General features: G+C 40.0%; 1 protein-coding gene across 3 annotated transcripts in view; it reads left to right on the top strand.

Moving 5' to 3' along the window:
* ARHGAP26 (Rho GTPase activating protein 26) overlaps positions 1-17,459 on the top strand; it is a 384,667-nt gene that overhangs the window by 309,270 nt on the left and 57,938 nt on the right. For all 3 annotated transcript variants that reach the window (XR_001594606.2, XM_016126539.2, XM_016126542.2), the window contains exon 20: positions 3,597-3,750. Coding sequence is in view for 2 of the 3 variants with exons in the window: in XM_016126539.2 (XP_015982025.1) it covers positions 3,597-3,750 (154 nt within the window). In the remaining variant the exon portion in view is untranslated. The remainder of the gene's footprint in view (positions 1-3,596; positions 3,751-17,459) is intronic.

Genomic DNA, 17,459 nt, shown 5'->3' with positions numbered 1-17,459 from the left:
AATTTAGGAATACTCAGTTGTGGGCATTCTTCTCTTTTGGTCATTTAAATGGTTCTCTATGATCTTGTTGATTTGACTCATAACTAGTTGTAGTTCTTTTTCAGTCCACTACTCTATAATTTTTTTTTTCAGCGGTGTAATTGCCATCAGTCCTTCTTACACCTTCTGATCAGGATGTCAGAGCTGGTTTGAATCATCAGTGTCTCAAAGAAGGCCAGCTCTCTCAAATTTGAATGATTTATTTTATTTTATTTTATTTTTTAAAAAAGTCACTTAAGCTGCCTGTTCTTATTATGTTTTTCTTTCGGGAGCAAGGGCTCATTTGCCCACTTGACAAAATTCCTCCTGTTTTGAGTGACATTGCTGAATCATTTTCTCTTTATTTCTTAATTCATTCCAAATGCTTTAGAATCGATCTCTGTAGTCTGCCACAGCCACTAAAACATTTGATTTTCTGTTGATTTTATTCTTTTCCCCTTCTCTGGAATAATTCTCACCTACCTGCTTACTCTTAGTAAGGATTGTTAGCATTTCAGAAGTCTATACAGCTAGAAGTTCTCAGTCTCATTATCTGAGGTCTTATGTCAAATAAAACTGTAATGATCGTGCAGTCAATGAGTGCCAGGTTTCTAGTTTTCCTTGTCATATGGCCCATCAAGGGAGACCAGTAAATAGTCTGCATTTTAGGACACATATTTGGTTATTTTGGCCATAAAACTACGAAATCTTATGATTAATTTTTTTTGATCTTCTTGCACAATCAACCCCTTTCCCTTTCCCTGACCTTTTCCTTTTGTTATTGTCTTGTTTTGTTATAGATTGTGCCATATGTGAAAGGTTCTAGATACCTAAATACGAGTCAAAACAGAACCTCAAAAAGAATTTACTTCTTGAAAAAGGAATTCTAATGTCTACCAGTAAATGAAATACTAGAAACCTTAAGCTCAATTTGGGTGTAGACACCTGTTTTATTCTATTGATTTTTCTAGTCCAGGGGTATCAAGTTCTCATTTTCCACCCCATCCTTATTCTTTTGTAGGTTTATTTCCAACAAATATCATGTTCCATATGCTATAGCCTTCTTGTTAGTTAGCTCATGGAGAATACCAGTCTATAAAATTATAATAGTAGTTATATTCTTAAAATTTTTACCTAAGTCCAGTTTTTAGAATTAAATCTTTCTATGAGCATTAGGATTCCAATAAAATATTTTATAAAGCAAAGCATCGTTATACAATTTTTTCAGTTGTGATTTCAAAGTTTTATCCGTCAAGTATCCAATCTTAAGTTGCTCATAGTCTACTGAGGAAGGTAAACATATGAATAAAAATATATTCAAGTTAATAAATACAGTACTTTGTATCTGAATAAAATACCAAGGAATTAGTGGTAGAAGTCTGAGAACTGTCTGGGAACTGTCTGGGAACTGTGTTTGGTATTCAGTAGGTGCTCAATAAATATTCATTGAATAAATGAAGTTGAAGAAAGTTTCATCTCAGATACTCTCTTTTTTTAATGGCTAGTAAGGCAGAGAAAATAAGTCCTGATAATATTTTAGAAAAACTAATAATACTTTTAGCAAGATGTTGTTTTTAATTTATAGACACATAACCCTCTCATGGACAACTAAATGTAATCACAAGAGAAATATGAGCTACTCTTCTATTTCTCCATTCAGGGAATTATGTCATGCAAACTTGGCCTCGAACTGGAGTTAATAAAACTATTCATCTCTCCTCCCATATAAAGTTGAAAATGTTTCAGTTAAACCCCAAAGAGGTATCATCTTTGTTTCCTTTTTTTATATGGTGGTCTTGGGCTTCTCATAGTCTTGCAGGAATCTTAATAGGAATATTTTGTGCAAAGGAAAATATTACTTATACTGATTCATACTGATAAGTGGCATAGCTATTCCCTCAATGATCCCCTAGTTATGTAATTTTAGAGTTGTTTTTCTTCCCAGTAGCAAGTTCCCATTTGTAGGCCCTATTAGTCTGCCTACATCTTGGCTCAATGTCACTCTTTTGGTTTCTCTTTCTTTGTTGTTGTTTCTGTTTGGAATTTAAGCTCTTGAAATATGAATATTTCTAAATCTCAGAAATCAATGTAATAATCTCCTTTTTTCAAAATCTACTTAGAGTTCAGGAATCTTCCAATAGTCTCATGGGGGTTTTAACTCTCTACAGGGCTTTAAATATGGCTTTGAAAATTTGCCAAGATATTAGAAGTTAGCGTGTGTGTGTGTGTGTGTGTGTTTAATGTGAAAATTATTCTAACATCCTTTCATAAGCATTATATATTTCCCCTTGCACTAGTCATGTGCAAGGGGAAAAATATTTTTTATCATGACATCACTTTTTATATTGCCTAAAGATATCAGAGTTCAAATGTTAACCTCTAAACTACCATGTCAGGGATATCGTATACCTCTGGCTCATTTCAAAAAGGTCCACCAAGGATTATTATGATATGATATTTTTTGATATGTGAATTGATTGCTCAAAATGTTAGTTGATTTTGATATGGTGTATCTCTAATAAATGTGGGACAAGAAAGACATTCTAAGAGTTTAATATTTTGCTACAGCAGCGGTGCCTGTGCCATTTAGCTAAATCATCCCCAGAATGTTTTTTTCAGTGGATGGTTCCAAGTTTTTAAAGATGGGAAGAGACAGAAAGTTCTTTTCTTTGAGCAATGTTCTAAAGTTTGCAAAACGCATTTTTGCGTACGATCCCACTTGTCCTCATGACAGCTCCTGGAACTGTGCAGCACACTTCTCATTCTCCCTGTTGTATAGATACTTTCTCCAAGAAACAGAGACTGTGAGTGAAAATTGCCTGAGGCCACACAGCCAGTCAGGGATGGGGTCTTGAAGCAAATTCAGGTTTTCTCCCTCCTGGCTTGGCAATATCTCCAAGCATTAATGTGACTGCTTGGACTATGGACTTGTTTTTTTATATGCAAACTACCCTGAAGCCCTTACAGGTCTCTTTATCAAAGAACTAACTTGAATCTAAACATCAAATACATAGAACTAAAGCAGCCCAGAAGGGTACATCTGGAGAGTGGTCACGAATTTAAACTGCAGAGTCGTGAAGAAGTGGATGGCCAAATAGAATATATTTTATGGTGAAGTGCTATTCTAGATAGAATGTGGTCTGGGCAATTAAGACAACATTGGGGGCAAGAGTTTTAGAATAAAAGGTAAATTGTCACAATAACCAAGAGGACCTGGCTGAATGCAGGGGGCCGAAAGGCTGCTCTGTGTTCAGACCATCTTTCAGTCAAAAGAAGACTCAATTTATGGTGCAGCGATAGGGCCACTTTTAGGGAAAAAGGCTAGTTGTGTTAAAGGACAGGTATGTCCTCTCAAGTGGAAGAGGGGGTTTTGCTCGAAAGTTTCAAGTTACCTGTTCCCCTCTGACTCTTCCTTTCCCACTTGTAATTCTTATGCTTTACTATGTCCTTTGTTTAGCTTAGTTGGGACCAGAGACCTCAATTCAGTCTCATTATTTATCAATTTTTGTATGTGTAGGAATAGGCTATTCCTATGGAATGAAATTAATATGGGGCTTGTGGCCTTTTTTCTCCCCCAGAGGAACAAAGAAACAGCATCATCAACTCCAGTTTGGAATCTGTCGTCTCATCAAATGCAAACAGCATCCTTAATTCCAGCAGCAGTTTACAGCCCAACATGAACTCCAGTGACCCGGACCTGGATGTGCTCAAACCCACCCGGCCCAACTCACTGTAAGTATGATGTCCGCTGTCTGTCATAGTAGGCCCTTGGTCAGCCATTCTGCCCAGAATTTGCTCTCTGGCCCCATATGACTTTGAGCATTGTCCTATGAACATGATTTAAACCTTCTCCCCAAACTTGGAGCTTGGCTGGTTGGTTGTGGATTAACCATTATTTGTAACATACTGCTTCTTGGCCTTGGTGATCTTTGATTTACCATCCTGCTGAGATGGCTTTGGTGATGGCGATTGCCTGTGCTGGCTGCTGGGCATGAAAAGCAAATTCATGTAGTTTTTTAACATCCAGGCGCTGTAGTAGCTCAGTAGCTCAGTAGCCAAGTCTGTTTCACTCATTCATGTCATCTCGGTTTCCCTTCTCCTTGACTACATTGAGAATGTTCAGTGCTACCTCCGTGTCCACTTCCAGAAAGAAGGGCCCCCCAGTTCCCTTCTGAGTCTTAAGATCCTCAAACCTTAGCATGACTATGATCACATACCAGAGATTGTAAAAGAGAGGAACGTTTGCTGTTTCATACTCGGATATTGAGCCACCCATCGCCGAGACGGGCAGTTTTAGGGCTGCTTGTGCAGTCCTCCACGGAAATGAGACCTCCTCTGTTAAGGCCAGAAGGTTTTCCCTTGTGGTTTCATCTCACATTGCTTAGCATGCTTCCTCAGGCCACCCCATAAATCGTGTCAACTACAGCCTTTGCAGAAAGAATGTGAGGCCATGACCAGAACAGCTGGACTCTCAGGCTAGGTTTGTATGAGACTCAGGAAAAACAGTTGACTTTGACTGTCTCTAGTGAAAGTAGCTTGCGGTTCAGCCACAGATTGTTTTCAGGGCAATTGTTTCACAGGGTAAGACACAAGGATGTTAGAACTTTTTCTTCCCCCTCCCCACGTGTGGTTGCATGATCACACCTTGCCATTATCTCTTTAAGATATTTACAGGTCTGTAAAATGAGTCCAACAGGTTTTGCCTTAGAAGAGATTAAAGGTAAAGGATATTAAGATATGAGAGGAAAAATGACTCTGAAATGGACTTGAGGTACTTATCCTGAAAACGCAACAGCATTAAGATGAAACCATACATTGAAAAAATCAGGTCTCTTTTCAGTTGTTGGCTTTAAATCCTACCTTGATATTCAGGAAGTTTAATGACTCTCGCGTTACTTGGTAGATGATGTATTTTCTTAACAAGAAGTGGACCAAAATCATTTAACTTGTTCAGCTTATGGGCAGTGAGTTTCTCTGGTTCCCCGTGGCCGGACTTGCCTGCGGAACCTCCTTCCCTCACTGCATGGTTTTCTCAGGGGCTCTTAAACCCACCTACCTAGACATTAAGGAGATTATAGTACCTTCCCCGCCACACACACTTTATTTAAACCTTCTCTGTCCTACCAATTGCTGAAGTTATTTGTTGCTCAACATGAGCAAGGTTGAAATTCTAGCCCAGGTTGTTTAATTTAACATCCCCTGCTTTTAATCGTAGTACCCACAAGTGGTCTTTAACTTCTATTTGCAGCATCTGGGAGCTGGGAGCACCCTGGGTCACCAATGAGTACAGTATGTCCAAAGAGGCTGTTCCAGCAGCTGAGTAGAAAGAGGGTTACGTCTTTTAAACATGTCCTGGAAGAGGGGGCTTGGGCTTTTTATTTTTCAGTTGTCTAGATGTGATTTGTTTTCCATTAAACACTGGGAGTCACTCCATGAGCTTTTCACCATCCAGGGGAACTGTTCCCTGCCTTCTGCAGATTTGGACGGGGAAGGGGGGCAGCGGGGATTTCCCAGGGAAGGGAGAGTGATGTCAGGAATGGTTTTACTTGTCTGCTTTGGGAGGAAGATTAAAGGTAGGACTAGCTGTGTGTTTCTAACGAGGCTGTTGTCCTTCCAAGATGAGTGAATATCTGACTGATACCTGTGAGTGTCGAGCTCGAGGAAGGATGTTCTCAAGGTAGAAGCAGTGCTGGTGCCAAAGCCAACACCAGGGTTTGCCACCCCCTGCCTGAGAGCCATGCACAGGTCCTGAAGGCTCTGCAGTAGGTTCGCTGGCCATTTCTGACACCCAGGGCAGTGAGATGTTGTTCCCCACTTTGTGCCTCCCTAGTGTTTGTTTGTTTGTTTGTTTGTTTTTGTTTGAGATTTGGCCTGGATGAGCCATGGATAGAAGCTGGGTAGTCCTGATAAGCAGAAGCCACAGTAATTTTCCTGAGTAAATTAATTCTGAAAAGTCTGTCAGGACACCATGTCATAGTGTTTGGGCTTAGTTGCAACTGACTGAGACCACTTGGGTCCCAGCCTCAGTTCTGGACCTTTTCGTTCGCTCCATCACTGTTCACTTCATAGTGCATAGAGGTAGATCCTTGAATAAGAACACTTAGTTAAGCAGATGAACACAAAAAACAAAGTCAGAGGTGGGGGATTACCATTAATTCTTTTATTAATTAGGCATAAGGTTGGGATCCAGTCACCATAAAACTGTCTGTTCTTTTTATTTCATTAATTTGTTTTTCACTGTTTTCATAATGACTAGAATGATCACTATGACCATGTAACAATCATAATGAAAGAAATACATTTGTGACTCAACACCCTTTGCTACTTCAGAGACCACATTTTGCTGTTTCATTGGTAAATCTTTTTTAACTCTCCAAGGAGGTAGGGCTGTCTTGTTTGGGGATAATGCTAACTCAGGGTCAAAGTTAGACTGCCACCATTCATTCGAGCTATGCCAAGGCAAGGCTGCAGGGTTTAAATCTTTCGCATGTCCTCAGTTATCTCTCCTGAAGATCAAAGGGAATTTGTAAGCTGGGACCAAAGTCCAGCCCGTCTAAGGTGGTCAGCAAGTATTTTGGGCCCAGATCTATGCTACACTACTGAGGGTAAATGAGAAAAAGGATTCCTGGCCTCCCAAGAGTTTACAATCTGGCCAAGGAGGAAAGACAGCGCTATGGTAGTGCTAAATGGGACTTACAGTTCATAAGTGTGCTTAGAGTTCAACAACTGTTAACTAAATGTCTGTTGCTATATGGACCAGTTAAAATATTGGGAGAGGTGGAATAGATGAAATGTGAGGTGGACATTAGATAAGATCGTATGGGTGGATAAAGAGCATTCCAGGTCAGGGGGATGAGAGAGACAGAGATGATCTAACCAAGATGGAGAAAACAGCCAACAGACATCTGTGTTGCAGGATGGGGAGCTTAGTTCCTTCCCTACCACTACTATCAAAAAAAGCATGTTGAACCAACTTTTAAAATCAGGACTGTCCTCACAAAAATCCAGATTTTATTCTGGAGCAACTAAACGTCCACGCGGCAAAAAATGAATTTAGACACATATCATATACCTTTCACCTTTCATAAAAATAAATTCAAAATGGAACATAGACCTAAATGTAAAATGTAGAACTATAAAATTTCTAGAAGACAACATAGGAGAAAATCTAGGAGGCCTTGGGTTTGGCAATATTTAGATACAACACTAAAAGCATAATTCATGAAAGAAAAAATTGTTAAGTTGGACTTCATGTAGGTTAAAAACTTCTGCTCTACAAAAGACAGTCTTAAGAGACCAAGCCACAGACTAGGAGAAAGTATTTGGCAAAGAAAAAAAAAACTGTCTTGTAAAGCAGCAGCCCCCCAAATTTTTGGCACCAGGGACCAGTGTTCCTATGAGAATGTAATCTCTGACGATCTCAGGTAGAGCTGAGGTGGCAATGCACTATAGTGCTGGGGAGCGGCTGCAAACACAGATGAAGCTTGGCTCACTCGCCAACTACTCACCTCTTGCTGTGCAGCTCGGTTCTTACTGGTCCATGGCCTGGGGGTTGGGCACCACCAGTAAAGGACCAGTATCCAAAATATATAAAGCACTCTTAAAATTCAACAGTAAGTAAGTAACTCAATTAAAAATTGGGCAAAAGATCTGGACAGACACCTCACCAAAGAAGACATACAGATGCAAATAAGCATATGAAAAGATGCTCAACATCTTATGTCATTAGAGAATTACAAATTAAAACAATGAGATATCTAACCTGTTAGAATGGCTAAAATCCAAAATACTGACGCCAAGTGCTGGTGAGGATGTGAAGTGACATGAACTCTCATGTATTGTTGGTGGGAATGTAAAATGAGACAGCCACTTCGAAAGATAATTTGGCAGTTCCTTATAAAACTAAACATGAGATTTATCATATGACACAATTTAGCAATCATTTACCCAAATGATTTGAAAACTTGTGGTCATACAAAAACCTGCCCACAAATATTTATAGCAACTTTATTTATAATTGACAAAGCTTAGAAGCAACTAAGATGTCCTTCAGTAGATAAATGGATAAACAAACTGTGGTACATCCAGATAATAGAATATCATTCAGAGATAAAAAGAAGTGAGCTATCAAGTCATGAAAAGATACAGATGAACCTTAAATACACACTAGTAAGTAAAACTAGCCACTCTAAAAAGATTGCAACATGGTATGTATGATACCAACCGTATGACGTTCTGAAAAAGGCAAAACTACAGAGTTCATAAAAAGATTAGTAGGCAGGAGGGATGAATAGGTGGGACACAGATCATTTTTAGGGCAGTGATACTATTTTGTATGCTACTGTAATAGTAGGTGCGAGACATTATGTATTTGCCAAACCCATTGAACACAAAGAGCGAATCCTCATGTCGTAAACTGTGGACTTTAATTAATAAAGTGCCAATATTGGTTCATTAGTTGTAACAAATGTACCACACTAATGAAACATGTTAATAATGGGGAAACTTAGGGAGTGGGGAGACATATGAGAACTTTGTTTTTATTTATTTATTTGTTTGTTTGTTTGTTTGTTTATTCATTTGTTTATTTGTTTATTTATTTATATTTTAGGCAAGGCAACCCTTGGTTGACCTCATAGATTGCAAGGACCTTGTCAGCTTACAATCCCTTATTTATTTATGTTTTTATTTTTAATTTTTACGCCTACAGCACCTGGTCTTCCTAGGTGAACCCTGGTTAGCTTCCAAGATGAGACAGGATTGGGCTTGTTCAGGGTAGCATGGTCGTAGACGAACTTTGTTATTTCGAACAATTTTTCTGTAAACCTAAAACTGCTCCAAAATAACTATTTCTATATATTTTTAAAATCTAGATTTCCCACTTCTTTTCAAAAGTTATAAAATTTGGCCATACTCAACTCATATGTTGCTTAGTAACAGATGATGATCTCCAGCCCCTATCTTCTCACAACTGGCCTGCTTCACTCTTTTATATCTCTTGCCTATAGGCCTGTGATAAATTAAATATTACCAAAGAATCTTTGTAACCCCTCCCATTAAGAGGTGGAATCCTTGAATCTAGGCTGTTCTTCACTCTCTGACTTGATTTGATCAATAGAATGTGGTAGAAGTAACATCATGTGATTTTCGAGCCCAGGACAGAAGGTCTTGAAGCTTCCCATTTCATCCTCTTGTAACCCAACCACCATGTAAAAAACAACCCTGTCTAGCATCCTAGAGAGAAAACCCCAGCTGTCCCAGCCTAGTCCAATGCCCAGGCCCTCAATTAGTTGAAAGAACCCACATGAGTGTGTCCAGGAAAGACCAACAAAAAAGCAGCCCAATCAGTCCACAGATTCATAAGAAATAATACATTGTGATTGTTTTAAGCCCCTGAGTTTGGACCAGTTTATTCAGCAATAATTAACTGACACAAGGCCTATGAGTCTGTGACTGGAGTCATGGGTGACTACTTGGATGGGGCTGGGTAAAGCAGAAAGATATGGAAGCTTCTCATTGTAGAAGAGTAGTGCCAGCATGAAGACTAACCTCTCAGTTTTCAGAATCTTCTTTGGAAAAAAATAAAAGATTCATAAATGAGATTCTAATAAGTTAAGAAACAAAACAAAACTCATAACTAATGGCTGAGGCAATGAGAAAAATAGTTAAATACTGGCTTGGAAAGCAGGAGACCCCGTACTGTAATCTTGGCATCAGCATCGACTGGCTGGTGCCAGTCCTTGGCCCTGAATGTGTCCATTCCCTCTCTCCCTGTGGTGGAAGAAGGGGGACCGACCTGTCTCTAAGAACTGAGGTTGTTAAATGGGTGCTTACAAAGGACTGCAGACATAGAGTCATTCTCTCCTCTCACAATAACCGATAGAGTTAGCATCTTGCCACCACCTTCTGGAAGATAGAGATTTTTAAGGAGGAAGTAAACAAATGCTGTGAAGGAAGTCAGGGGACATCCCAATAGGGACATAAGATACTGCAATAATTTCCCCTTCAGACTGCTGGTGTGGGGGTAGAGAGGCTCGCTAAGATTGAAAGAAGGCTAGGAGGGCAGGGCAAGGTGACCGCGATGGAGGAGCCTTCCACCTTGGATTTCTCTCTGCCTAAGCAGTCTCTACCCCTAAGAAATAACTCACTGCCCGGTAGCCCCGAAAATGAGTTTTTCTCATCCTTTCCACTTGACACACACACATGCATTTCCAAGTCATTTCTGGTGGCCTAAGAGATGTGTGCACACCAAGCACCTTCAAATTCTGCAAGTCAATTGTCCTGTTCTATCTTAGTGGCCAGTGAGAAGCGAGAGAACAGTCCCTGGAATTTAGAGGGAAAACAAGGCCTGCTTCCAGGCAGAGCTGTTTCCTCTGAAGCACTGATGGCTCCTTCTGACTTTGATTCATATGCTCTCGGATGAAACCTGGGGAAAACTTGCCTTGAGAGATATTTCTAAAATTTTACGTACGTTTTACTTATTCAGTCAACATTCATTGAACAAATATTGTTCGAACACCTACTGTTGGCCAGGCATTTGAGTGCTGAAGTTTCAATGATTTAAAACAAACAAACAAACAAATAATAATAACAACAACAACAGTTGATTTTATGTTCCAGTGGAGAGAGGAGGTAAATCACTCATATATCATGTATCTTTGGTGTGCAGACAAATGTCCCAGGCTGTTGTCCTCACTTATCCCCAGTACCTTCCTACCTTGAATCCCAGACCAGAGCTGTCTTTCAGTCCAGTCTTTGAGTTATCGGTGACAAGAAGAAACTTCTATAGAGGCAGATACTGCCCCACCTTAAAAAGTGGGTGCAGGTGGGGCCGGGGGGCGGGGTGTTGAGTAGGCACTCCTGTTCCTGAAAAATTTGGAAACCTCCAGCTCTCACGGAGGTACTTGGGTACTTGATAAGCTGTATGCGTAGCTGTTATTTATTGAGACCAAATGAATCACAAAATGAACAATATGCATCAGACAAGTGATAATTAATGGCATATTTTTTAAAGCAGTTTTACCATCTAAGTGCTATTTTATGCCAAAAGAGTTACACCCAAACAGGCAGCTATGATTTTACTACAATGATCTTTATTTGTCATCCTTTGGAATGCAGGGATTTGAAAGAGGAAGTTTTTCTCTGTGGTCGAATCAGTTTTCTGTGGAGGTGGATCTTTCCTGTTAGATTGAAGATTCTGTTTCTCACCCACCCCAAATCAGAGAAGGTCTCTTCAGACTATTTCCCCTGAAAACTTGGTGGCTTTCCTCACCTTGGGAAAAAAGTTAAATGCATAATCATTTCACAAGGAATCATTGGCCCTGTCTTGTTCTTCACAACCCCCACAATGGTTTCAGCCTGCTTGTTCATGGTCGTTTCTTAGACAGGTTCAAAACAATTCCTTTGTCACTTCTGGCTCCTGGGGCTGCCATGGCCACAGCTCCTCAAGTACTAAGCCGCGTTCCCTTGACTTCTCAGAGATGGTCACTGATGTGGCCCGTAGTCCTGTTTTCTGAGTGGCTTCCTGTCAGCTTTTCCCATTCCCCAGCCAAGGAGCCCAGTCAGGAGCCCAGCTGGCTTCGCTTGTTTGAGAGTGGAGATTCCTGCCTAGTGACCCATCCGACTTTTATTGGATAAATGTGTTTGGTTATTAGCAGTTCCTTTTTTCACATAAAATCGCTTGAGGCAGTCTTCATACTTTATGACCCAGCAAGATTTTATTCCCAAGCACCAGGGCTGCCAGTGGCACTTGGATCTGTACAGCCTGTCAGCAGAGGGGGTATGGGAGGAGGCGGGGACAGGACACAGTTCCAGAGCTTAGCCGCATCCCTGTTTTCCAGCGTAGTGAAAATCACAAATGGAAAAATGTTTTCCTTCACACGCATTATTGTTTTCTTTCCCCCTTTGTGAGCTAAAATTACATAAAGGCTCTGTTAATGTTTCTATAAACTAATCAATCTTGTTAATATTCTACAACAGTTCCAAAATTTTGCCATGACATACAGTAGAAGCCAAAACCTTGGGGTTAAACAAATGAACGAATGAACGTCATTCTGAATTTAGCTGCCCTTAAATGCCTTACAGCCCTGCATTGTATATGTGTAAGTAGGTGTTAAGCATTTTAAATCTTGAATTTTTGGTAGAATCTTTAGGGTAGGAAAGAGGCTTAAGATTTTGCATGGCTTTCAGCACTGTTATGCTTATAAGGGGACTTCGAAAGAACTCCAAAATGCCATTTTTCCCACTTAGGGTTAGATGTAGAATTGTTTCTCTCCCTATGTATGTAATTTGGGGCAATCCTACTCATAGATTCAGACTCTAAAACTGACAAATTAAAATCATATTAGAGTTAAAGCACTGCTTTTTAAACCTTTTTAGTCAACCTGGAACGCAGATGCTTACTTATCTAGGAACACATTTCTTGTTGGAAATGGCCTTAGAATCTCATGTTTAACCCCTCCTCTGCATCATGAATTTAGAAAACCATGCAGAATCTACTGGCGGCTTCGTCGAGTCTTCTGGGCAGCGTCTCAGCCCAGTGCAGTGTTTTCTCAGAGTGTGATCCTGGGACCAGCATCACTGGCATCACCTTTTAGCTTGTTAGATATATACATTATCAGGCCCTTCCCCAGGCTTACTGGATCACCTATGGAGGAGGATCCCAGCACTCTGTTTTAACAAGCCCTGTGAGTGATTCTGACACATGCTAAAGTATGAGAACTATAGTCATAGTGCATTAGGCTGGGGGACTTCCACAAAAATACAATCAGGATTTACCCCACTGTCAAGCTCCCAGGACCAAGCCTGGCACTCTAATTATGATGGTAGTGGGGCTAAGAGCACCCTGCCCCTGGCTTTTGAGATCTCTCACAACTTATGAGACTGAGGACTGATGGGTTTGCTTCTCAGGGGAACCCCATTAGCTCACCAGTACTGTACCTTCCAACTCCCCAAGAAGTCAGCCAGCTGCTTTGTAAATGCATGTCTTTAGGTCACACATCAATAGAGGATTGGTGCATCAGTTAATCAAGCAATAGATATTTTTACTGAATACCTATTGTGTTTGTAACATGAGGAGATCCAAACCCTTACATTGACAAGACAACAGCTCTCAGGGTATGTTATACTGAAAGGGGCATATCAGCATCACCATGTACAGATTTGAGACTTCTAAATCAGCTTTCCTCAGACTGAGGTAGGAAGTGGGGACAGGTGGAAAGGCAAGGGCTAAGTTGGATAAAGCGCAGCAAATTCTTGGCTACTGGACCTCTGAGCCTTTTATATGTCCATTGCGAATCTCTCAAAGGGCATGTGTTATGCTGCATTTCCTCAACCTGTTTGACCACAGAACATGCTTTCTATAGCACTTTTCTTTAGCCTGTTAAAACAGGATTCCACAATGTAGAAAATGCTATTCTAAATCAACACTACTTTGATGGGAGAAATGTGTTTCTCATAATGGATGGCATTACTATGGCAGAGATCCTTCAGGAGAACAGAGATTTAGTTTATGTATAAATTTCTGGCTACAGATAGCTATCTGAGAGCTGAAGTGGGTTCTATCATGTACAGAAGTTTTAGGATCTTGGGTAGGGAAAGGTTCACATGGCCTGGTCATGAAGTCTTGGCTCTGCTATTTTCCAGCTATGTGAACTTGGGCAAGTTATTTGCCCTCTCGAGCTAAACCTATTCTGTGAAATGGTAATAGTAATAGTAAAAATACTACTACTAATAATAAGACCTGTTCTCAAGGTTGTTGCAGGGGTCGGATGAAATAATGCCTGCTTAACAGTTAGTTAATGTCCTGGTTTACCAATGGTCAATAAAAATTGATTGCTACTATTATTTTTTATTGCCTTATCATTATTTGTTCTTAGACTGCCCCCCTACCAATAAACAGGCCCCTAGCGTTGATTTATTTCAGTGGTGGCAGCAGATAGATACTCAATGTTACTTTTGTCTGTTTGATTCTGATGTGACAGAAAGCAACCTGGATTCAAAACATCGAGATAAAATTTTAATATAAATTAAAGCACCTAGAGCTAAATTAACTACAAATAACAAATACACCAAAATCAATAGAAGCACTCCTCTTACAAGACAGGCTTCACGCTGTTTGCATAAAGTAAGCAGGCTTGGGTGTTTGCTCTCAGGAGCCTTGTCAAGCCATCTGCCCTATTGTTTCTCGATTTTGTGGAGTCAATTGGTCCCATACTAATTAGACTAGAACCTAATTGCAATCCTGAGTTTCACTGGGGGATAATTTAGCCTCAGGAATTCCTTTCCAACCTATGACTCTGTATAGATTTGACTGTCATTATAGCAAAAAGAAAAATAGTTTCTGAAAAGAAGTTACTCCGATATTCTGCATCTTAGTCATTTGCTCTATCTGGTTCCCTTCCAGTACCTTTCAGCTTCCTTCTTAAGGAAGCAGTAGGTTTGTCCCTAAGACATTGTGGTGTTCCTTCTAGAATTCCTTACAAATGGAAGAGGTAATGGGGCTGTCCCCTGGCTGTGGTCAAAAATGCTCAGAAAAGGAACAAGATAGCTGCTATAAGGACCACCCCGTTTATTCTTGTTGCCCTATGTGAAGAAGCCATCTCTTCAGAGGGAACCGAGATGATATTGTCCACAAATAAGGGCGAATATGTCCATGCAATGATAATATAGTAGAATCCTAAGAAGAAACATCACATGAAGAAAATAACATAGTTCAAGTAGGGTTTATTTACAAAGGAGCGAGGGCAGGAGAATCACTAGAGACAGTACAGTGAACCAGGGCTAGGAGCATCCAACTAATTACCATACTGGAGTTGGGGAGACTTGAGTAGAAAATGGTTACCAGAACCCAGAAGGGTAGAGAGTTCTATAAAGATGGTACCTTGAAAGGATTCCAAGGACTCAGCCAAATGGAGGTGACCTTTCAGAAAGGGAAACAAGGGAATAAATACCTTGGCTCTCTCCTCCTGCTAATCTGCCAGAGCTCCCCATTGATGAACCCAACAGGAAGCCAGAGGGTGCAGTAATCCTTGTTGATGGAATCCATGCTGGTTAGCTCCCAAAGAAGGAGAGTGGGTACCGTCTAGCACAGATGTATATTGCTATGCTATTTATTAAAGCCAAAGAGTGGAACCAGAAGGGATAATCATCAATAAATGACTGCCTAAATGAATGATAGAGTGGAATACTACTCACCACAGCAGAGAGATGAGGTAGCTCTGTATCTGCTGATGTGGACCAACATTTAGAGATGCATTAAGGCAAAGCAAGGTTCTGGAGAGTATGCAACTGTGGTTCTCAGCCCTGGCTGTGCTTTAGCATTACCTGGGAAAACTAAAATACGCAATACCAACACCTAGGCCACTTCCCTGGCGCCTCAGAGCTCATTGTTCTAGGGCAGGATCTGAGTTTGGGTATGTTTCTTAAAATTCCTAAGTGATTTTGATATACAGCTAGATTGGAAAGCCATTAGTGTGCATTGTGCAATCCTACTTATATAAGAATCCGAGGGTATATACACATACAGATGTATGTACATATTTGTAATGTTTCTGGAAAAATACAGGAGAATGAATCTGTGCAATTATCTGTGATGAAGGCAGAGAAATATTAACTTGTGGTAGAAGGGACACTGATTTTTTCTTCCAACACTACTCTTGTGCGTCCATGGATCATCCAGGTTTGAAAACTCACTTAAAAATAGATTTCCTTACTTTTAAAATCACCATTCTTTTGTTCTCTTCTGAAAGTTGTGGGATATATCTTTGTAAGGAGAAATTTCTTAAATGAATGTGTTTTTATTTTTTTTGGTTTTATTAAGAATTAATCGACCTACATCACTGTATATGTTTAAGGCATGCAGCATGCCAAAGTAAGCACAGGAATATTTTTTAACCTTTTAAATTTGTTATATTCTCAACAGCTAGAGATCTTAGTAAGATGCTGTTTAATTGAAGAATAGGCCTATACCAAGAAGATGTTGCTTTTGATATGTTTAACATAAAATTAAGTCTATTTGAATCATTCATTTAATGGCCAGATGACTCCTCCTCTCCAGGCTGGTCTGTCCAGGCTCCAGATCAGTTTAGTACCTGGTAGCTTTTGGAACAGCAAAGGAAATTCATCTCAGGGAGTTAAGTAGAGTGAATCCAGTGCAACCCCTGCATCTGGACTGATTTCAGATTTCTTATTAATTGGAGAAGCCCTGACTTAGAAAATCAGAAAATCACTTTTTTTACATTGAGCAGCTAGCTACTAATGAACTCCTCCTATCTCCCCCTCAACTAACAGTGTGAAATCTAAGTAGTTCAGTTTTTCTTGAGCTATATGTATATTTCTTTCACCTGATCTTCATCTGTCACTCTCCATCTGCTATCTACCCAATTTCCTTGAGAAGCCCCATTTTAAAGCAGGATATATAATGGAAAAACCTTAACTCCTGACCTTTATGGAGATATACTAGAGTTACTCAATAATAATTAGCAGTTGCCTTGGTAACCTCAGACATACTGCTCAAATCACCTTCATTTGCCACTATCCCCTGCCTTCTAGACAGTAGATCAAGTGCTTCCTGCTGATGAAAAAAGAAACAATTTAGTAATTTTATAATCTTTTTTAGCTTCTGTTGTAAGACTAGGAGAAGTGATACTGTTTGTGATTAGATACCCTAAAAAGAGGTTTTTGGTTTTTCTTTTTTAGTAAGTAAAGCAGTGCCATATGAGAGAAATCATCTTAGGCATTGAGCAAGTTTAAAAGCCCTCTTCAGTTTATTTTGTTCATCACCATATTCAAAACCTTAGAAGATTTCAGCAGGTAAAACTTACAGATTAAAATTTAAGGATAGTGGCACCAGGAATGGAATGGGAGAAAGAAATTGGGAAGACCACTTTTATGCCATGTCAGACAGGGATGATTAAAGCTCCCTAACTTCAGTGCTTTGACTTGAAGACCACTGCTTGAAAGTTGGAAAATCCAAAGCCGAAGCATAAGAGAGCTTTCATATCTTAAAAAAAAAAAAAAAAAAAACCACAGTTGCCCTATTCCCCCTCATATGTACACCCTCTTTCCCATTCTTCTGTTGACCCTTTGTATGAAAGTGGAATTAGAGGAAATATGTCCTTAGTCATCCCTTGGCAGCACCTACAATGTGCTATTGTCACAGTGAAAATAAATGGGCAGGAGATCGAGAGTCGAGAAGCGGAGTCATGGGAATCCTGGACTCGCCAATCCAGTAGGGACAAGGCCCACGTTAGTGACCAATGTGGCCATTGTGAGCATCCCAGTTAGAACCAGCAAACGTCCCAAATGAAAACCTCGATTAAATAATTATTTGCAGAACACTCATCAGCTGCTCCTGTTTGACCCTCTACCCTTTCTTAAATTGCACTAAATGCGAATTTATCTTCATCTTATGTGTCTCTTCGGAATATGGCACCACCAGT

This window comes from Rousettus aegyptiacus, unplaced genomic scaffold (genome assembly GCF_014176215.1).
Source record: "Rousettus aegyptiacus isolate mRouAeg1 unplaced genomic scaffold, mRouAeg1.p scaffold_m13_p_7, whole genome shotgun sequence".
NCBI lineage: Eukaryota > Metazoa > Chordata > Mammalia > Chiroptera > Pteropodidae > Rousettus > Rousettus aegyptiacus.
This window is presented reverse-complemented; position numbering and strand designations above follow the sequence as displayed.